This window comes from Leptonychotes weddellii, chromosome 10, assembly GCF_054177405.1.
Source record: "Leptonychotes weddellii isolate Sample4059 chromosome 10, ASM5417740v2, whole genome shotgun sequence".
Taxonomy (NCBI): domain Eukaryota; kingdom Metazoa; phylum Chordata; class Mammalia; order Carnivora; family Phocidae; genus Leptonychotes; species Leptonychotes weddellii.
The window spans coordinates 40,360,703-40,383,641 of record NC_138378.1 but is presented as its reverse complement, the minus strand read 5'-3'; the positions used below and the strand labels follow the sequence as shown (position 1 = coordinate 40,383,641).

The 22,939-nt window shown below is 40.0% G+C and overlaps 1 protein-coding gene across 3 annotated transcripts in view; it reads right to left on the bottom strand.

Moving 5' to 3' along the window:
- Positions 1 to 22,939, bottom strand: part of LOC102739421 (centrosomal protein kizuna) — a 90,114-nt gene that overhangs the window by 63,166 nt on the left and 4,009 nt on the right. For all 3 annotated transcript variants that reach the window (XM_081833262.1, XM_081833264.1, XM_081833263.1), the window contains exons 2-4: positions 18,158 to 18,220; positions 15,526 to 15,688; positions 6,320 to 6,412 (exon numbers count right to left, since the gene is read on the bottom strand). In XM_081833262.1, coding sequence (XP_081689388.1) covers positions 6,320 to 6,412; positions 15,526 to 15,688; positions 18,158 to 18,220 — 319 coding nt within the window. The remainder of the gene's footprint in view (positions 1 to 6,319; positions 6,413 to 15,525; positions 15,689 to 18,157; positions 18,221 to 22,939) is intronic.

The following is a 22,939-nucleotide window of genomic DNA, read 5'->3' as shown; positions in this document are numbered from 1 at the left end:
ACACAAGCCAGAGAAAAGAAAATTATAAGGAAAGTACATTTATAGTATTGCACATAAATTTATTTTTAAAAATCTGTGTATAAGTGAACCCATACAGCTCAAACCCATGTTGTTCAAGGATCAACTGTATATTTAATTGTGACAATTACTGCCAGGTTCCTTTCCAAAAAAGTTCTAGCACTAATTCATTTTTTTTCAGACTACATGAAAAAGACTATTTTTTCTAATAATAAGTATATATGTATACTTATACATATAAGTATATGAAGTTTGGAAAATCTTCTAAAGAATAAGAAATCAATATTTGTTCTCCTGTGGAGACTTCTGTAATCCCTTGTACTATCAAAGGGAGAAAAGAAACAGTGTTTTCCACAAAATTTATCTCCCTCTTGCTAAGTCGACTTGTTTCCTTTTCCCCTTCTCCCTCACTTTTTCTCTTTTCTCTATCACTCCACTACAAGATGTGTACCTATACACACACACACACACACACACATATGTGCAATTTTCTCACTTGTAAGAAGCTTTGACACGTAACACACTTGTCACATAATTCCACCACAGAGAGAGCAAAGGAAGATAGTTGTGTAGCCAAAGGTGTCCACAAAAGGAAAGTTTAAAAATATGGTTATTTTCATTCTTGACTGTGAGAAAGAGGCTAAGTCCCTTCCAGAGAGGCTTCTTTCCACCATTCTCCTAAGTGAAACCTTTCTTCCAGTAACTGAGAAGCAAGCTGATGTATTTATTAGTTAAGGCTCTGCCACTAACCACTTATGCGATCTGGAGACAAGTTACTTAATTTCTTTGGGCCTCCATCTCCTAATCTGTAAAATGGGTATAAAAACAAATCTTACTTTGTAAAGTTGTTGTAACGAGTGTGTGTATATTTACATATATTTATAGATGTATAATTTAAATCCTTAGAACAGTACCTGAAACAGATTAAGATCAATGTAAGTGTTAGCTGTTAATCTGAGCTATATTACTCACTAGAAACACATACAAATAAAAAAGCTATTCAGATCAAACAGGTCCAGCTGAACACCTTTGGATTTGTCATTGCCCTAGGTCAAATAAAGTTACAACTTTGAGGATGGCAGAGCTGAGGGTGGGTCACCATCCCAAGCAACATACAACATCCTGGTATTAGAAACCTGGGCAACCACTCAGCGCCCCACTTTAGGGAGATTCTTGCACTCTTTCTAATTGAGCAGTGGTTCAAGGAGACTGCTGGTGAATGAAGAACTGTGGGCCACTCCTTAGTGGGGCTAAAAAATTGGGGCTTATATAGATAACCCAACCCCTTTACCCCCTGCCCCGCACTGCTCTTTCCAGTAGCAGGTATGACAGGGCCAGACCCATATCCATGGGAACCTCACCATCCCAGTACATGCCCACAGTGTGCTCCTGGGCTGGGAGCTCCTCTCACTGCTGTACAGCAGCCAGGAGTGGAGGCAGGCACAGCATTCAGTCAGTGACAGATAGGAGCTAAGGAATAAACTCCTCTCTTTCCTGCTGCCAGGTGTGAGGACACTGAGGTGTGTGTGACACAGTCTTCCAAGGTTCCCCGATGGGACTGAGCTCCAGTTGCTCACAGTGGTAACCTACTCAGTCACACACTGCTGGCCTTGTGACTTTCTCTCTCCTCTATCTGAGCTTCCTGGGACCACCTCCCAAATAATCCACCTACATTCCAATCCTTATCTCAGGATCTGCTTCCAGGAGATTCCAACCTAGGAATTCCAACCTAAGTTACTTCCTCTTTAAATATGGACACTTCAGGAGAGTCTTATGACTCCTTTCCCATTGCCATGATGTTTATTTCAATTGTGTGTCTCCTCCACGACACTGGTTGCTTTACCCCTTGGAGATGAGCCCGGGCCTCACAGTGGCTGCCTTGGTCTTATGCAAACTGCTCAGATCCCGGGAGCTGCAGTCTGTCTTCTGGGAGTGGAAACCTTCCCATCATGAAACATGGGGGCGTCTTCCCTGTCTGGTGCCTCCCCTGCAGCGGGACTGCTCCCAACCCCAGCTCCACCACCTCTCCCGACGCGGCTCCAACACAGCTCCAACATGGCACCGGGTGCACAACTGTCTTCTCACTTGGAAGTTCTTCTTCAGTAGAGCTTTCGGGTATTTCTTCTGCCCTACCAAGTCAACTCAAGCAGATGCTCCTTTTATTGGAAACATGAGCAGTTCAGAGACAGGCACTCCACTATCCTTGGCTCACCTGACATAGCTGGAATATTGAGACCATTTCACTCTCTCCCAAGGTTAGGTACAAATGCAGCATCTAAATGGGTAACTGAAATATTTTGCATGATGTGGCCAGGCTGTTTTTACTGGATCAGGAATTTTTCCCAACTTTGGAAGAGAATTTCACCTGCACCACCCTAGATGGCAGGGCAGAAAGATAGCTAATAGTGTGGACGCCAAAGCCAAATGGTCTGGTTTTGAGTTTTGGCTCTGCCTCACTGTGTAGTCTTAGGCAAGTTAATTAACCTCTCTGAGCCCTCCCATGAATGAAGGTAACAACAGCATCTACTTCCAGGATTGTTGAGAAGATCAAATGAGCTGATGAATATAAAGTGCTTCATGTAGAAGCTGGCACAGCATAAGTGTGCAATGATCATTACCCATTGTTACTATTAGTATCAGAAGTGCAAGGAACAACCTACATAACCATTTCTCCACGTGACCCTTGCAGGAAGGTTTAAAACAGTGAAGTGGAACTCCCCAATTTGAACTTTAGCCCTATGATGAAATTCCCTGGTCCTCCACAGCTCTCTAGCCAGGCCTAGCACAGTATAATCCTGCTGTGAAGTATCCAGTTCACTTCTACTTTTAGTAGAATATGTTTCACAGTATAATAGTTCAAAGAAACTTCACAACACCTACCCCAAAATTTATACTCTCGTTCACAATTGCTATCTCCATCTCTCTTGGTACATACGATTTGATGTATTTTTATGTATATTCTTTAGTCACTGCTCCTAAGAAAAACTGAGCAACTAGAACATGCCCATGCCTAAAGACTAACAGAATTAGAGTTTACCCCCAAAACAACAACAAAAAAATGCAATGTATAATAGAGGAAAAGGATTATTAAATTATAGTAAAATCTGTGTGGATTCAAATGGGGGCTTGAACTTCGTCTTTTTGCTGTTAACCAAAAAACAAAATTTTACTAAGTAAACTAATACTGGCAACGAGCTTGGGGAATGAGTAGACCAATTACTAATTCTCTTAAGAGAACACATGACCCTGAAGAGTAGCCACTGGATGCATGAAGACTCTGGATGTCTTATGAAACTGAGCTAGAGTTTTACCTTGAGAAGATGGACAACCACTACTTCATGACTTTTCTTAGTAGAGTATCCAAGTTACTGCTACAGTTGAAAGGTACACAACCATTTAAAAGACATATCTTCTTGTAATTCAGAATTATCACTAATTTGATAAATCCTCTCCCTCTCATTAGTGCTTTCCACTTCATTGGCAACCCCAATTTCAGCTCCTAACTCTTCCTGTCTGAACCAACCCTGATTTCTTCAGTTCTACCAACTCCTTCCCCCAGTTCCTCCTGCACAGCACCACCAGCCTCATCTTCTTGCAGCTGCACGCTGGTGATGACACTGCTCTGTCCACAAGTTCTGCTTTCACCTGCCCCAACACACACAGACACACATATATACTCCCACGTACATGCACACACGATTCCAGGAGGAAATCTCAATCCTTAACCCGGTACGTATAAAAATTAACTGCCAGTCCCTGAAGACCGACAACTCTGAGAACAGAGACAAATTCATTTGACTGTCTAAAGAAGAGATGTGTGGGTTTCCACTGGAAAAGAAAATGTAACTCATATAAGGAATTGTTCTCAAAATAGTATATAAGGAGGATTAACTAATTCATCATTTTACTGAAATGTATTCAGTTCCATAATGTAACTTTCCAAGCTCATTGTCTACCACTTCCCTACAAGAACATTCGACTTTAGCCAGGCTGAACAACCAACCACTGGGCTTTCCTGCTTCTGCTCCTTCACTCATAACATCTCCGAACCTTAGAATGTCTACCATATTCCCATTGACTGACATCCTTCCCATCCTGCACCCTAGTTCAAACACCACCTCCTCCACCAAGCCTTGCGCCACTCATGTCAGTGGAAGCAAACCTTTTTTCTTCATGCAGCACACGCCTACCCCATGTCACTGGTATTTATCACATACTATTCTGTGCCTTAGAAAGGACATCTCCTTGAAGGTCAACACTGTGGAATTCATAGGGGGACCTACTGTGGCTTCTCACACAAATCTCTTGCTCAGAACCTACTTATTGACTTCAACCAGTGACACTATAGTGTGTACTTCCGGCCAGTCCCTGAAGACAGACAACTCTGGGAACGGAGACGAATTCATCTGACTGTCTAAAGAAGAGATGTGTGGGTTTCCACTGGGAAAAAAAAAAATGTAACTCATATGATAAGGAATTGTTCTGGAATTAGTATATAAGAAGGATTAACTAACTCATTATTTTACTGAAATGTATCTAGCTTTCAATTGATGGAACATCAATAGGAAATTGAAAAAGGCAAGATATAAATTTCTTAAAATGTGACCTAATTGATTCCTACATATAGTCAATAATCAAAGCTTTTAGGGAGATGACACCTTTCTATATAAAGGGAAATACTTCTCTTCTAATTATTATATGTAACATCTTTAAGGGGTTGTCAGCTGTATGTCTCTTGTCCTAATTTTAAATATAACTTAAAAGGAGACTACATAACTGTATGTAAGGTAAAGAATCAGTAGTGCAAATAGAAAAAAAAAAAGTCTCCCGTTTTACTTAAGTACCATTGACACTGCCATACTAAGAATGTGTTTATCAGGAATGGCATAGAAAGAACAAAACAGTTTATAGATTAAAAACACATCAATTATTTCATGACCCAATGTCAAACAGAAAAACTGCCTGAACGGTTTAGAAGTCTATCACATCATACCATGTTTAGCGTACATCTAATGGCACAGAAATCATTTATCATTAAAGGCCTTTTTATATAGGTCAAGGTTGCTGGGACTTGGTGTTTTGCATCTTACAGTTTAAAGAATGCTCTAAATTCTAGGTTTTTTAACTTTTTAATCTTTGGGAAGGAAAACTAAAACTTCCTATAAACTCAGATTAATGCCTGCTAATGCATGGAAAAAAGGAAAACTAAAACCTTCCTCCTACTATAAAAACAAAATAGTGTGGCCTCTGTTTCTTTTCTGATAAGAGTCTTAAATACCAAACAGTTAACTGCATAATAACATTTACTGGCAGCCAGGCAGCCTGCTTAGCAGATATATAAAGCAGGTAAAAGGAGAAAAAGTTAATTTCTTGGCTGAATGATTCCATCGGTAGCTATAGGGCAAACCTGAAAGTCTTTTAGTAAAGTAGCAGTTGGTTCTTCTATCAATCTGTAGCACACATACTCTTCCAAGGAAAGCATTAAATATGAAAATCATATCCCGTTATCATCGGTTTCCAGCTTTCAGCCCAGTAAGCTTTTCTTAATGAATGCTGCAGCCTAAGGAACAAGCACGCTGTTGGCTTCTCTGAATAATGGAGTGATGCTACCATTTTTGCTTATTACAATATCGACTGGCTGAGGGGGTTTCACACATAGTCACAAGTGACTACTCTTGCCAGCATGCTCCAAGTTATTACAAGATGTTTTTAGACATTTCATCTAAAAGAGCTTTACTGCTTTTAGTGAAGAAAACATCTATGGTCTTGAACAGAATCATTTATATGGAGATAGGCTGCAGGATTAGAAGCCTGCATTATGGCAGATACATAGCAGAATTTATTTAAGTATTCCTTGCCAGTCTTTTTGTCTGTTGCTTAGATATGCAATCTTTTCTTTCCACTTCCTCTGTAAAAAGGTTAAAATGTACAAAATTATATATACAAAGAAGAGAAGCAAAAGGCCGTATTTTGTTTACCTTTTACTTAAAACATTTCTGGAACTAAGAAAAAAAAAAGCGGCTACAAAGCATTGTTTAGACAAACATAATTTCACCCGCTAACGCCTCTAAGGTTTTCTTGAGAATCTGTCTCTTTTAAACCTGCCTGTGACGGCCTTTCAGCACATTTAATTGAATTAGACATTAAAGCAATACTCTATAAGGAAAAGTCTTTAAATAATACTTAAGGGTTAATCAAAAAGATCTTTTCAATGAGATGATTTTATTTAAAACACTATTGTAAAAGAGGAATACTCCAGAAATCCTCTGTCAACAGAAGGTTTATTATCTTAATTTGTTACCTTTCCTCTGTCTTCATCTTCCAGTTTGCCTCTTGTTCCCAGGCTCTCTTTTGACAGTAGCTGCATCTTCTTCATTTGAGCCTCATATTCGTTCTAAACATAAACAAAGTTTTGATTTTTTGGTGGCTCTTATGACAACCAGCACCCGTCTATATTTTTCAGTCTTTAGAGCATAAAAAGAACACTGAAGTAGAAAGTAAAAGCTGATGTTGCCAAGAAATTCAACTTCTCTTAGAAAATAGATGATTTCACAAATAAAATGTCAAAAGCTGAGTTCTATAAAATGCTCTATTTTTTAATGCATTTTTATTTAACTCCCCCCCTGCAAAACATTTAATTAACATACAATATATTATTTGTTTCAGGGGAAAAATGCTTATTTTAAATAAGATTTGATGGATTCTCACTGTCTTTCATCAACATAGGGAATAAAACCTTGGAACATTAAGCACACAGGAAAATCCAGTTACTTTACTATGAAAGCAACACATTGGACAGTGTCTACTCTGAAAACTTTTGTCCTAAAGGAAAAGAAATCAATCCTACTGACTTCTTATCTGTATGATATCTACATTAGTATCATGGTGCTACTATGATATACTATTTGCTAGATCATTGACTTGAAACGAATTCCATTTTCTATGAATAAAGATATATAGTAGACATCAGAGATCAGCACCATAGGGATGATGTTTGCTCTGGCACTAATAATTACATAAAGATGTCTGCTTCATTATCGCACTATAATTGATGAAAGTGATTCCATCATAAAATGACTTTTTCTTAAAAGCAAGGCATAAAAGGTGCTTTGATTCAGTATGTTAGTAGCTAAAACCTTAAGAAATTCACTAATGGTGGTCCATCACAGATAAGTATCAGAACATTTTCTAAATTAGGCCATGATGCACTGCAATTAGAAATACACCTATGGGAGAGAAAAAAGAAATACACCTATGAGATAATCAAATCAGAAAACTGTTTCCTTAGTTCTCAGTCTGAACATGAAATTGGCCTCAGCTTTGTTCTGACATACAAAAAAACAGTGATGAAAATTGATTTGTTTCCCTCAAAATATCTTAAAGGGTATTATATCCTGCCCCATTTTTAATAATAGTGAAGCAGGGAATTTTTTTCTCTCTCAGAATATTAACATGATAGATGAAGGTAATGATCTGAAGAGATTCCTAATTAAATAAAAGTTTTATAAGGCCAGTACACACAACAAACCAAGAAAAGATAAAGAAATAAGGCAATTAAGATAATATAATTTACATCTCTCTGTTCTATATCTACCCCTTTGGACTCAGAGATATTTACTTTTTAACCCCAAAAGCTTTCAAAAGGCATACTTTACAGATTCTAAGGGAAAGTATCCTTATAAAGGGATGGGGTAGATTATGAAATAAACAAAATAAACATTGAGTTTTATTAAATAATTAGCGGTTAAACACAAATTCTTCATTCCTGTGGCTGCAAATATTCTCTTAGGTTCTTTGAGATCAGTTATAAACATGCAACAGGCATTGTATCTGATTTCCTCATTATGGGATCATTTCAGAGCCACACCTTCCAAAGACAGAGTACTTTCTCATGGAAACATGTGAGTTTTGTTTAATTCATTTTGCTGCAGCAAAAACTGATAACTGCATTAGGGCTTTATAAAGAACAGTAAGGAAAGTCTCTTCACTAGTCCAATTTAGACTGTTCTCAGTGCATCCAAAAAATTTACTGGGAATTGTAGGTACTTTTCTAAATTAGTGAGCAAATAAAAACTGAACAATGTATTTGAAATTAAAAGTTGCTATAGGGGCACCTGGGTGGCTCAGTTGTTAAGCGTCTGCCTTCAGCTCAGGTCATGATCAAGCCCCACATCGGGCTCCCTGCTCAGCGGGAAGCCTGCTTCTCCCTCTCCCAATTCCCCTGCTTGTGTTCCCTCTCTCGCTGTGTCTCTCTCTGTCAAATAAATAAATAAAATATAAAAAAAAAAGGTTGCTATAAAAATCGAACAATGTATTTGAAATCAAAAGTTGCTATAAGTGGATAATTGATACAAACTATAATTCTACATCCCCTAGGACCACAGACTTGCACCTACAAATGTTCTCTTTCTTTTCCTTTTATTTATACATAGGACACTTGGTTACCATCCATCAAATCCACCTTCTGAACACTGGAGGGCAAGGGTTTTCAACCCCCACCTCCTATTCTATCTGCATATAAATGAAGGGTTGTACTATGTTTAAAAGTTTTTGAAGTTTGGAAAACTGTATAGATGAACCTTTCCACAACTTCCACAGCTAACAATGTCTGATGAGACAGCAGAGCACGCGTCCCAGTTTCCCAACCATCAGTCTTTCGTGTTTTATTCCCCATTTCTTCTCTGATCAGGTCCCATTATATTTCCACAATACATCAGGGCTTATATTGCATCCTTTCTGTCTGGTGCTGACTCAGGTCCCTGTTCCCTCCTTTGTGTGGCCTAGATTCCTCACTGTCAGGTTTGCTGCTTTGGGAGCCAAAGTTCTTATGTCCCGGTAGCATCTCCAATCCATAGCCTCTCTAAGGACAGTCCTTTCTTCCCCCAACTCCCCTAGGGAAATCTGTTTTAATAAACCCAAGAGCATAGAATCAATCCATCAGGTAACTTGTTCTGTCCGTTACCATCTTGCTTCACAGCACTGGGCTGGATGCTGCCCACCTACATTTAGGAGGACTCTTCTATTCACTTCCTTACTATGCGTAAACCATTTCATCTCGGCTCAACTGATGAAATCTGTTGATGATGGTTTCAGGTGGTGGGAAGAGGAGATGGAGGTCCTGGCGGGTCTTTCAGGTCTCTAAGATATCTCTCCATGCTCATGACACGTCTCATTTTCCATTCTTTCCTTCTTTTCTTCTGTATTCCCACTTAGATTCCTTCAGTTTCCCCTCATCACATTAGCACTTGCCTGAAAGTGTCACCACTACCTTTTATTTAAACAGGCTTCCTTTTTTCAGTGGTCTTTGGGATTATATAAACATTCTCAGTTACAGAACTGAACATTTAAAATCTACTGGCCCAGCCTCCTCATGTTGGAGTTGAAAAGATGGGTACAGAGAGTTACATAAACTGTCTGATTTGACCCTCAGGGCTACAGTTCACAATCTTTTGTTTTCTCTTCTATTTCTTCCAGTATACAGGTTTCCTCTTAAATGCTGAGTTTTTACAAAAAGGTAAGGAGAACACTTACTTATATGCAACTAATGCATATTAACAAGACACTCTTATTCTAAAAAATAGGATAAGCTACAGACTGTCTTCCAGGAGCCTGAAGGCCATGCCCTGTCCACAGTGGCTTCACAACGCTCAGTAGAAACTGAATGAGAACTCAAAGATTTGTTCTCTTCAAATTTTATCCCCAGTAGGCACATATCACCTAAGAACTGAATTTTTAACAAGAATCACATCTTTAAATGGTGACATTATATCTTTAGAGTGCCTCTGCTATTAAACAGAAATGCTCCTGGGAAGGTATAACACAGGATAGAACCAATACCACATTAGCTCTCCCATAGTTGTCTGTGGTCCATAAGAGAGAAAGATGAAAAATATGGAAGAGTCAATTTTCAGTCAGTGGGGGAGTCTCAATGCTTACTGAGTGCTTCAAGACTACGGAAGTGTTCCTCAACGCTAACTGAGTGCTTATTATATGCCACATTCTGGGTCAGCTACTGACAGCATTGAAATAAGATGAGGAGCCCACAGTGAGGTGGGAAAACATGTAAACAATCCCACGAAGAAAGTGCTTACAGAGATAATTATGGCACAGACCTAAGGCAGGACAGAGGGAAAGACTCCTTCTACTTGAAGAAGATAGGAGATAATGCAGTGCTTTCAAGGAAATACAGTGTTCAGCATGTTTAAAATTCAGTGGGTGTGTGTGAGTGAGTATATGTGTGTGTGAGAGAGAGAATGCGCACATGTGTGGGAGATAAAGATGGAGAGGGATGGGGGAAGACATGGGGGTGTGGGAATATTGCATGAGGGGGTACGGAGGAGACAGGGGTGAGGAGAGCTGGGGGTGGGGAGAGGGAGCGAGCAGAGATAGGAGGCAGAGATGGGGATAGAGGAAGGAGGTGGGGGGGGCGCGTGGGGAAGAGAAAATGTGCACATGTCTGTGTATTTGTGTGAGAGGGACAGTGAGAAGGAATGTGTTAGCGCGTGCACATGCATGCATGTGTTAAGGGTCATAAGGCTGAACTGCGGGATGGTATGCAGGCAGAAAGCAGCATCTGGGCTTTGTCCTAAAAGGCTGAGCAAGCACTCAAGGCTTTCAGGCAGATAAGAGACATAACCAGATGATGATTCTCCTCAACTGAGGAACCCCCTTCGATGCCCTGACATGCCAGCCTCATGCCTGGCACTCGAACAGGGGAGGCTGAAACAGAGCTGGCCATGTTCCACACATGCCTCTGGGACCCTTTTGGGTGCTCCTAAGTCCCAGCATCTCTGTCTCTGTGCCCAAGGAGCTCACAGTTAATTTCCCCTCACTGCCTCTCTTTCCCATCAGTCTTCAATCAGTGATGCTCACGAGCCATGTATGCATATTTCAAATGCTTTGAACCACTTTCCAGGGTTTCCCTGTGGGGTTAAGTTCCAGATGCCGACTATGGTAGTTGGCTTGGTGATACACCCTGTGTCAGCCACCTGTCCTTCCCTGTCTCATCTGCCTACCTGCCTACTGACCCTCCCTGTACTTCCCAAACAAACCACTTACATTTGAATCCTTGTCTCAGGGTCCACTCCAGGAGAACCCAACTTGAGATAAGGTCAAAGGGCACCCAAGGAAAACTGCTCTAAGGACCAACTGGGGCTCTTCTACAAAAGCACTAATGCAAGGAGCAGGGTCTGGAGGGGGTGCAGAAAGAAGGAGAGAAGGACACGATCCTCACAACACTACTAATATTTACATGCTTGAATGGAGTTTAGTCAGCCTCTTTATCTGACAAGTAGCAACACAGCCACAACACTGTATTTTCAAATCTACATGACAGATCAATAGTCTTTAAAAGCCCTGAAAATGATCACAGTTCCCCAAATAAAATAGTATAATTCATAAAATCAGTTGAAAGGGTGTTTTTTTTAGCCTTTATCCCATTAAAAATATTTTAACATTATATAATAAAGTGGGCATGGTCCTACAAAGAGGGAAAAATGCACTTAATATAATTTGGGCCAAACGACAACTTCTTGCACATTGCTTCACTCCGTTTCACTTTCTGGAACTCTACCAATTGTTAATTCATTTGCATTAGCTACAGTCTATTCAAGGGGAAATATCCCTGGCATTTAGGGGTGTGTGGGCAATACGCTCCACCAGAACACCTCTCTCCTAAAACTTACACGCAGTCAGCCAGCAGAGGAGGTAAAGATCTGATAGCTGAGTGGGGCGGGATTAAGAGGAAACAAGTTGTTCTGGCCTTCCTAAGACCACCACTGGACACCAGGACAAAAGGAAGAGGCAGAAATGAAGGGGAAGACAGCAGGGACAAACATTACCTTCTCTGAAACTCTGCTTACTACACAGTTTGCTGAGGTAAGTGATATCACTAGCTGGAGTTTGAAATATCACTACTTGGTTTCACGGGCACAGTTCAAGCATTCAGCTTTGGACTCAGGTGACTCCCAATGTACAGTTCTCCATGGAACTCACATCTTTCCCATCTGTAGCTACATGGTCTGCTCTTCTATGCCATCACAGATTGTTTTCAAAAGGCATTCCTTACCCAAGACTCAACTGCTCTTTTTTGATTTGATTTGATTTTAAGATTTTATTTATTTATTTGACACAGAGAGAGAGTGAGAGAGGGAACACAGGAGAGGAGGAAGCAGGCTCCCCACTGAGCAGGGAGCCCGATGCGGGGCTCGATCCCAGGACCCTGAGATCATGACCTGAGCCAAAGGCAGACGCTTAACCAACTGAGCCACCCAGGCGCCCCTCAACTGCTCTTGATATAAAAATACTTACAAAGGATCATTCTCCCTTTCAAATACCTCCCTCTCACATTTGGCTATATTGTGAAATCAACAATTAAGTAAAGCATCAATGTAAAAATAAAAGGAAAACTTCTATTATTTCCTTTTTTCTGTTGGGGAAGGCAAAATTCCCTGCTTTGTCCACCACTTTCATTTTCTCTATGGAATCTCTGAACAGCAAAGAGATTTACATTGTTGATACTAACAACTGCTTTTTGAATGTTAAGTATTCTAGTTGAATAGTAAGAGAAGAAAATCCGGAGTGCTGCAGCTAAAACTTGCTATTGCTCGAGCACATCTAACCTCCAGATCTTGGTTTCTAAATACCCTTCTCCACTAAAAGGAAACACAGCTCCTTGGAAAAGAGGCTAATTTCATGTCTGAGGCAGGGACATATCCGGTACACCTGGCACACCTTGTGCCCCAAAGCAAAGAAGGCTCAGAATTAATGGGGTCAGGTCAAAAGGACACAGAAGCCAATTCGAAGAGACTCTCCCAGGCAAAATTTGGGAAAATATGAACAACAAAAAGAATAATTACAGTGATTGATAATACACTGACTAAATAAAAATTCACAAGTCCATGATGATACTTAAAAAAAAGAGAGAGAAAAGAAGGCAAGAAAGCTCTTCTCTATAGAAGAATGCCAGCTGATAAAGTAGAAGTCTGAATTAGAAAAATCACCATTTCACAACCTCCACTATAACTGATTCAGGCATCACTGACAGATCTTAAAACCACTAGGTAAAAGACTGTTGAGGAACAAAATATTCCCAAGATGTCAAACTATCACTTCATAGTTGCAAAAAAGGTACTATATATTAGAGAGATCTAGAGATTGCCATCTTAACCAATGCATCAAACTCAACCTCACTTAGATCAGACCACCTGACATCACAACTGATGAACCTCCTGATAGGATGCAATAGGAAGTATGTAACCTCAGCTATGACTATTTAAATTTAACTAATTAAAATGAACAAAGTTAAAAACTCAGTCCTGTGTCACAAGCCACATTTTAAGTGCTCAGTAGCCATGGGTGGCTAGTGGCTACTGTATTAGACAGCAACAGTACAGATAGTGAACATTTCTATCACCATAGAAAGTTCTATTGGGCAGTGCTGGTCTAATCCAAATTTTCAGTTAAATGATATCTCAAAGAAATAACCAGTCAAATTCAGATCATTCTACATGCAATTAGACTACTTTCTTCAAAAAGCCAGTGTCATGGAAAACAAAAAAAGAAGAGTGGTAGGAGATTAAATTAGATTTGCAGACCAAAAAAGATACAATAACCAAATGTAATGTACAAACCCTACTTGGCTCCTGGTCTGGAAAAATAAAGAGAATTTTGGAGGGAACTGGGGAAATTTAAATATCGGGTGGATATTAAATGATATTATTAGTTTTCTCAGGTGTGATAAAGGTAGTATGATTATGTAGGAGACTTTCCTTGTTCTTAGGAGATCCACATTCAAGTATTTAGGGGAGAAATGTCATGGTGTCCACAGCATACTTTCAATGGCTCAGGAAAATGTGTGTACACACACACACACAGCAAATATGGTAAAATATTTACAACTATTGCATCTGGGTAGAGAGTATGTGAGTTTTCCTAGTCCATTCAGGCAGCTATAACAAAACACTGCTGACTGGGTGACTTATAAACATTAGCAATGTATTGCTCACAGTTCTGCTGGAGGCTAGAAAGTCCAAGATCAAGGCTCCAGTGTGGTCACCTTCTGGTGAGGACCCTCTCCTCATTCAGAGCCACCACCCTCTCACTACATCCTCCAATGGTAGAAGGGACTAGGGAGCTCTCTGGAGCTTCTTTTAGAAGGCATCCTATGTCATCCATTAGAGCTCCACCCTCATGACAGAAGCACCTCTCAAAGGCCCCAGCTACAAATACCATCACACTTGGGGGTTAGGATTTCAAGATATGAATTTCAGGAGGATACAAACATTCAGATCACTGCATGAATGTTCATTATAATAATTCTTTTCATTTATCTACGTACTTGAAATAAAGGCTCAGTGGGGGAAACTCCTAGAGGAAAAAAAAAGAAAGGGAAGTACTGAAGTCAACTTCTCCTGTAACCAGTATTCAGTTGGGTTAACTTGAGCAGCAGCCCTTGGCCAGCACAAATGGTGAGAAAAAAGGCCTAGCCCTCCATACTTGGCATAATTTGTGGAGCCAAAGGTTGCCCAGCTCCTTAGGGGAATGGGGTCCCACAGAGAGGGCCATGGAGAGCAGTTGCTCTGGGTCACACAGCTGAGGAGCATAAAGGTGAATTCCGTGGGCCCAGTTCTACCCTCAGTCTCTCCCCAACACACTGCCTGACCAGAACAGAGGAGCCCAGACCCCAGAAAAAGAATCCTTTAAAGAAGGAGGTAGTCCCCAAAAAGAATGACAATGACATGGATGGAGCTAGAATGTATTATGCTAAACGAAATATGTCAGATAGAGAAAGACAAATACCATATGATTTCACTCATATGTGGAATTTAACAAATAAAACAGATGAACATATGGGGGGTGGGGGAAGAGAGAGGGAAACAAACCATAAGAGACTCTTAACAACAGAGAACAAATTGAACGGTTGATGGAGGGAGGTGAGTGGGGGATGGGCTGGATGGGTGATGGATATTAAGAAGGGCACCTGTTATGATGAGCAATGGGTGTTGCATGTAAGTGATGAATCACTGAATTCTATTCCTGAAACCAATATTGCACTGTATGTTCACTAACTAGATAAAATTTTTTTAAAAAGTTAACTTGATAAATGAGAAAACATAAATAAAAAAATAAAGAAGGAGGTAGTCTCTAGCGGGATCCCTAATGCTGCTCAAATTCAATCATGAAGCCAACAAATACCATACGCCAGGTCTGTGCCAGGTAGTGGCTAGTGCCTGTGCCTGCACAAGGTAATTATTTGTGTAGTATAACAAAGTACAGCTATTCCATTAATTCTTCAGCTAAAACAGAAATCTGAGAAAATGCAATTTCAAGTTCCCCAATCAAAATTTGGCCACACAGAATCCACAGAGAAAATGGGCAATTAATCTTATGGATGAACAACTGAACATTAGTGACCACTGATCTGACACTAACTACTCTTACTTCCTTCTAATTTTAGCAGAAGAGACCGACAGAGAGAGAGAGAGAGAGTACAAAACAAGATGTTACCTTCAGTTCTTGAAGCTTCTCTGTATTGGTGGTAAAATGTCCAACATGAGCTTGGACATGCTCAAACCGTTTTAAATATTCTTGGTTTCGAGTATGAGCCTTCTTTTCTGATTCACATATTTCCTTCAGGTATTTCTTTAGTTTAACATACTTCAGCTTAACTCTAGAAAAATAAAAGCAGATTTTTAAACATTGCAGTTAAACTCTGACAAATCAAAGGAGGAGAATTTTCTTTAACAAAATTGTTAATGAGACAATATATTTGGAGATATTTTACCCAAACACTGGAAGCTAAGGGCAGAATGTACATGCATTTTTAGAGAGAAGAAATTAATGCAACATCACTGAGTATCACATCCAGGCATAACTCTCCTGAGAAATGTATACAAGACTACATTATAACATTCACACAATAAAGATTTATATGGATTTCTTTCTCAAAATTAAATGTGATTTCAAGAGTGTTGTCTATGTGGCCATGGTCGGATGAATAGCCCACTAGCATTCTTTTTATGACAGACCATTTCGAAACTACCTGCTTAGATGGAAATAGAATCAAACTATAAACCACAATCCATAAACATTAAGAGATTCCAAAATTTAAAATATCCCAAAAGCTCTCATTCAGATAATATTAAAAATTTTAATTAGGAACTGTCAAATATATTTTTAAAATATTTTATGATATATATGGGCTGTAATTGAACTTGAATTGTGAAAAGACCTTTAGAGACTCTCATCCAAAGTGTAAAACAAAGAGTACACTACTCTTCGCACAGAAACCAATGCTGCTCGCTCTAGCTCTGGGTGATGATGAAGATTACCCAGGGGCAGATAACAGAGGGTCTGGTAAGCTGTTGTGACAGATACTCTGCAGGCCGTCCTCACACCCTCCTGGCCCAGCTCTTCCTCTGCCAGCCACCTGGTAGCACCTGTCTAGGCTGCATCTGGTATCTTGCTTTCCCAGAGCTACTCCTCTGAGTTCACAACATGGATGTGAGAAGGAGTTAACACCTCCTGGGGCAGCCCTGCACAATGCAGAGTTACCAGCAGGTAAATGGCTCCCCTTCCTTCCCTTGAGTGGACACTTGTGAGGAGCAGGGAGGCGGGCTACCTGGCTCCCCTCAAGGTCTGGAAGGATGGAGCCCCAGGTGCCCACAGCAGTGACCAGCTCCTACTTCATTCTTCCCAGCTCTGCTCACCAGTTTTATGTGACCACTTCCTAAAATAAACTACCATCTACACACAAACCCTTGTCTCAGGCTCTGCCTTCTGCAGGGGGCAGGGGGACAAGATTGAAATAGCCATGTCAGACAGTTTGGATTTTTATCCTGTTAGGAAGTCAAAGAAAATTTATTTTTAGCAAATCATTCCCTCTGTCTTCCAGGAAACGAGAGGCTAAGTAAGAGAGGGGAACAAACTCGGCAAACTGATAACTTGGTAAAGGTCCCCAGGAAGCCAGGAATAGGCTGCAGGTAAAGTCTCCACCCCTTCAGCCATCCCCTTAGCTGCGGGCTACAAAAATGACAGCTGCCAGGAATGCTCTCAGACTTGGGCCCATTTCTGAGGCCATGGCATCCACAACACTGCTATTACTTGTACCATCTCACTGGCTTTTTATCTCTTCTAGAAATACTGGGGACATATTACTGTCCACCGTGACTGGTATCCTTGGAAGTACACTGAATCCTAAAACCATTATGAGGAAACAAATGGACCCGATGGGTGGTTTGGTTTTAAAGTTTTCTCTCGATTCCGAATGACATGTTTTCATTTCTCACTCACATTATGATGTGACTAAATCACCAAATTAATGCTATCATAGCAAGAAATTTTTCATATGAATAACATTGGAGGGGTGCCTGTGTGGCTCAGTCGTTAAGCATCTCCCTTCGGCTCAGGTCATGCTCCCAGAGTCCTGGGATCGAGCCCCACATCGGGCTCCCTACTCAGCGGGAAGCCTGCTTCTCCCTCTCCCACTCCCCCCGTTTGTGTTCTCTCTCTCGCTGTCTCTCCCTGTGTCAAAAAATAAATAAAATCTTAAAAGAAAAAATTGGAGGCAATACCACACATTTGGCTTAAGGATGAAGTTTCGTTTCCATAAAATAGAATTAAAAATATTAAAAATTGGCTCTGCATATTAGAAGAACCCAGAAAGGATAACATGTATTTTATCCATTGCTCATAATTTTCACAGGCATTGTCAAATACCCATGAACAAATGAGACATCACATAACCCTGCCTTCAACAGCTGGTTGAAAGGCCAGCTACAGTCATTATGCCTTAATCATTACACAGGTTCAATGTGTTTAAATTGTGACCCAAAAGATAAGACTATATAATGTATCTTATTCTTCAGCTATATAGGCCAAATAGATTCCTGAAATACCACAAGTACCAAATAGTGAAAATAAAACAATTTTTATCTTACACAAATTTTAACGAAATTTATTCCTACATTTGATAGGATTATATTATATTTCAGTGTTTACTGGAAACGAGTACACACTAGACACAAGAGAACAGTCAAAGTACTGCAATTATGGTATCTGTAACATACATTAGGGTTACATTTTTATTGATTAACATTGGCCAACTGGCTTAAAAACTGTTACCACTGTCACATCTTACCTGTATACATCAGATTGATTATATTCATAAAGTTTCTTTTCCAGGTCCAGTCTCTTTCTTTCACTATAATATAGAAAGAAAATATTTTATAAATAAGTTACACTGATAATAGGCAGTCAGATTTAGAACATGATCTCTTTTGAAATTACACCTTTGTGAGAATGCTTCTCTGGTCTTTCTAAGAAGTAAAAAATGCCAGCTGTTTGAAACTCAAGACACAAAAATATTTGGTAGTCACCATGGAAATCTAAAAAGCAAAATGATACCAATATGAAGCAAAAAGAACAAGATTTTCAAAGTAAATGGTAGAAAGGCACTAAGAAAAGACTGGAAAGCAGGTTCACTCATTCAACAAGTACTTCTTGAGTGCCATGATGAACGAGGTACTGTTCTAGGCCTGAACACTAACATGGCGAACAAGCCAGCCAAGGGCTCTGCTGTCAGGCAGCTGACATTCTAGAGGGAAGGACAAGCAATAAACAAGATAAATACGTAGAATATACTATGGCCAGATTTTTCTGAGATAGTGGCAATTGAGTGATGGGGGTTCCACCAGATCAAGACAACATACTTCCACAAATCCACCCTCGACTGAAGACTGGTGGCTTCCTCTGCTCCCAGCCAGACAAGCTTGGGCAGAGCCAAGTCTCTGAAAAGTGTACCTAGCCCCATTCACATTTAATGAAGACCGAGTCCCCTAACACTATTACTTTGAATTTGGAGGAGTTTCTTTTTATCTTTGTAACATCACCATGATTTGTCACTGACTGCTACTCCCTGGAGCTACTCCCAGGAAGGACTTAGCTTGTATTGTTCAGGTGGGTGCTGGCAGTAAGCTAGAGGACAAAGCTTATCCTGCATACCTGTACACCCAAGCCTGGTAAGAGGGAAGGGAAACTAGGCAGCAAAGGAGGTAGCAACAGTCAAAACAAAAGGGCTATGGGGTAAAATCGCTGAACAGGACTAGCCATCCCAGTCCCAGAAAGAGCCCTTGGGAGGGTTTAACCACAGGGGGGTTTAACCATAGGGGTTCTGCTCCACCACCAAAGTATAACCTTCAACTGAAGCCAAATTGCTAATCTAAATTAACTAAAGCCCAAAAGAAAAATCACATAATGTCTGCAAGAAAAATGCCAGGAAAAAAAAAAACAAAAACTGTGAATCAAAGACAAGGAGTCCAGCAGAAGGTGACCTCAGGTGGCTGGCTAAGGGAAAGGGGCTGAACCTATGTTCCATTTGGGAGCTCTTAATTGTTAGTTTCTGTTTTTCTTTAGATATGTTTTCCCTTTAAAAAAAATCCCCAAAGTTACTCTGTTAGCTACATTAGAAGTTAAGTAAACTTCTTTGCTTAGCATAATCTAGAATGGAAACTACCATTTAACCAAATTCTTTTAATGGGAAAATGGGGTCCAAAATCCAAACACCAAATCTTAGCTTGGGAACACAGGGTCTATTCTTTAGTTAGGGTGTGCCTATGTTTAAAAAGGAAAAAAAGATTCCAAGGAAAAAAAATCATAGAGATGCTATTTTTTTAAGTAGTAGCACCACGCACATTTTTATTTTGTCATTAATAAGAGTGAACTTATTTTTGTGTATGGTGTAAAAAAATGGTCCAGTTTCATTCTTCTGCATGTGGCTGTCCAATTTTCCCAACACCATTTGTTGAAAAGACTGTCTTTTTCCCATTGGATAATCTTTTCTGCTTTGTCAAAGATTAGTTGACCATAGAGTTGAGGGTCCATTTCTGGGTTCTCTATTCTGTTCCATTGATCTATTTGTCTGTTTTTGTGCCAGTACCATACTGTCTTGATGACAGCTTTGTAATATAGCTTGAAGTCCAGAATTGTGATGCCCCAGCTTTGCTTTTCTTTTTCAACATTCCTCTGGCTATTCGGGATTTTTTCAGGGGTTTCATACAAATTTTAGGATTATTTGTTCCAGCTGTGTGAAAAAAGTTGATGGTATTTTGATAAGGGTTGCATTGAATGTGTAGATTGTACTGGGTAGCACAGACATTTTAACAATATTTACTCTCCCAATCCATGAGCATGGAATGTTTTTCCATTTCTTTGTGTCTTCCTCAATTTCTTTCATAAATGTTCTATAGTTTTCAGTTTACCTCTTTGGTTAGGTTTATTCCTAGGTATCTTATGGTTCTTGGTGCAATTGTAAATGGGATCCATTCCTTAATTTCTCTTTCTTCTGTCTCATAGTGTATAGAAATGCAACTGGTTTCTGTGCATTGATTTTATATCCTTCTACTTTGCTGAATTCCTGTATGAAGTTCTTACACCATACACAAATATAAACTCAAAATGGATGAAAGACCTAAATGTGAGACAGGAATCCATCAAAATCCTAGAGGAGAACACAGCCAGCAATCTCTTTGACCTTGGTTGCAGCAACTTCTTGCTAGACACATCTCCAAAGTCAAGGGAACTAATAAAAATGTTAATCAAAGTCAAAAATGAACTACTGGCACTTCATCAAGCTAAAAAAAAAAAAAAAAAGCTTTGGCATAGCAAAAGAAACAGTCAACAAAACCAAAAGACGACCGACAGAATGGGAGAAGATATTTGTAAATATCTTGTCAGATAAAGGGCTAGTATCCAAGATCTCTAAAGAACTTATCAAAGTCAACCCAAAAAACAAAAAATCCAGTCAAGAAATGGGCAGAAGACATGAACAGAATTTCTCCAAAGAAAACATACAAATGGCCAACAGACATATGCAAAAATGCTCAACATCACTTGGTATCAGGGAAATACAAATCAAACCCACAATGAGATAACCACCTCACACAGGTCAGAATGGCTAAAATTAACAACTCGGGAAACAACAGATGTTGGCGAGGATACGGAGAAAGGGGAACCCTTTTACACTGTTGGTGGGAATGCAAGCTGGTGCGGCTACTCTGGAAAACAGTATGGAGGTTCCTCAAAAAGTTAAAAATTGAGCTACCCTACGACCCAGCAATTGCACTACTAGGTATCGACCCAAAGGATACAAACATAGTGATCCAAAGAAGCACCTGCACCCCAATGTTTATACCAGCCATGTCCACAATAACCAAAATATGGAAAGGGTCCAGATGTCCATCAACAGATGAATGGGTAAAGAAGAAGTGGTATATATATACAATGGAATATTAATGGGCCATCAAAAAGAATGAAATCTCACCATTTGCAATGACATGGATGGAACTAGGGTATTATGCTAAGAGCAAAATAAGTCAGTCAGAGAAAGACAAATACCATATGATTTCACTCGTGTGTGGAATTTAAGAAAAAAAAAAAAAAAAACACAGAGGACCATAGGGGAAGGCAGGGAAAAATAAAATAAGACGAAAACAGAGAAGGAGACAAACTGTAAGAGACTCTTAACTATAGGAAACAAACTGAGGGTTGCTGGAGGGGAGGGGTTGGGAGGATGGGGTAACTGGGTGATGGGCATTAAGGAGGACATGTGATGTAATGAGCACTGAGTATTATAAGCAACTGATGAATCACTGAACTCTACCTCTGACACTAATAATACACTATATGTTAATTTAAATAAAGTAAAATTAAAAAAATAAGAGTGAACTTAGAAGAGAAGTGAAGGAAATATGGCATAATTGCTTCCATGTTAGAAATTTTTATTAGTCACTTTTACCTCTTCTAAAATTTCATGATTAATAGGATACTTAGTTCATGAAGAATGAATGACTGGACAGTGAGCTGTCATTAAATTACAAAGACAGAAAGACCGTTAAGTGTGTCTATGACCTTGTGCCCTGATGTCATGCTTCACTTCTGTGCTATTCCTGCCAAGGAAGTGTTATCAGAATCTGGTCATGAGGAACCATTAGATGGACCCAGCTTTAGGATCACCCTCTGGAATGAAAGTTGTACTCTACGAAACTGTCAGGAACACAGGACAGGGAACGACTACGGAATAGCTCCAGACTGGGGGAGACTGAAGAGACATGGCAAATGGGTACACAGATGGGATCTTGGACCAGTAATGAAAAAAGACAGTCTTAAGACACTTGGCGGGATGCCTGGGTGGCTCAGTCAGTTAAGCGGCTGCCTTCGGCCCAGGTCATGATCCCAGGGTCCTGGGATCGAGTCCCACATTGGGCTCCTTGCTCAGCAGGGAACCTACTTCTCCCTCTCTCTCCCTCTGCTTGTGCTCTCTCTGTCAAATAAATAAAATCTTTAAAAAAAAAAAAAGACACTTGGCAAAATGGGCAGGTGATGAAATTTGACTGGAGTCTGTGGACTGGTATCAATCAGTGTTGATTTCCTCACTGGGAGAGTTCCAGGGTGCATCTATGTCCAGGAGCATCCTTGTTTTTGGAAACAGACACTAGAGTTTTTAGGAGTAATGGGGCAATGTACCTGTAGTTCTCAAATGGTTCAGAAAAGACTAATGATTTTAGGCAGATGGGCAGATGGACAAAAACAGAAAAAATATAATGAAATGTTAAGAGCTGGGGAATCTGGGGCACCCAGGTGGCTCAGTTGGTTAAGCTTCTGCCTTCGGCTCAGGTCATGATCCCGGGGTCCTGGGATCAAGCCCCGCGTCGGGCTCCCTGCTCAGCAGGGAGTCTGCTTCTCCCTCTCCCTCTGTATGCTCTCTCTCTCTCAGATAAATAAGTAAATAAATCTTAAAAAAAAAAAAAAAGGGTTGGGGAATCTGGGTGAGGGGAATACCAGAAGTCTTTATCCTATACTTGCACTTTTCTGTAAGCTTGAATTTAATTCAAAATGATATTTTTTTTAAAGATTTTACTTATTT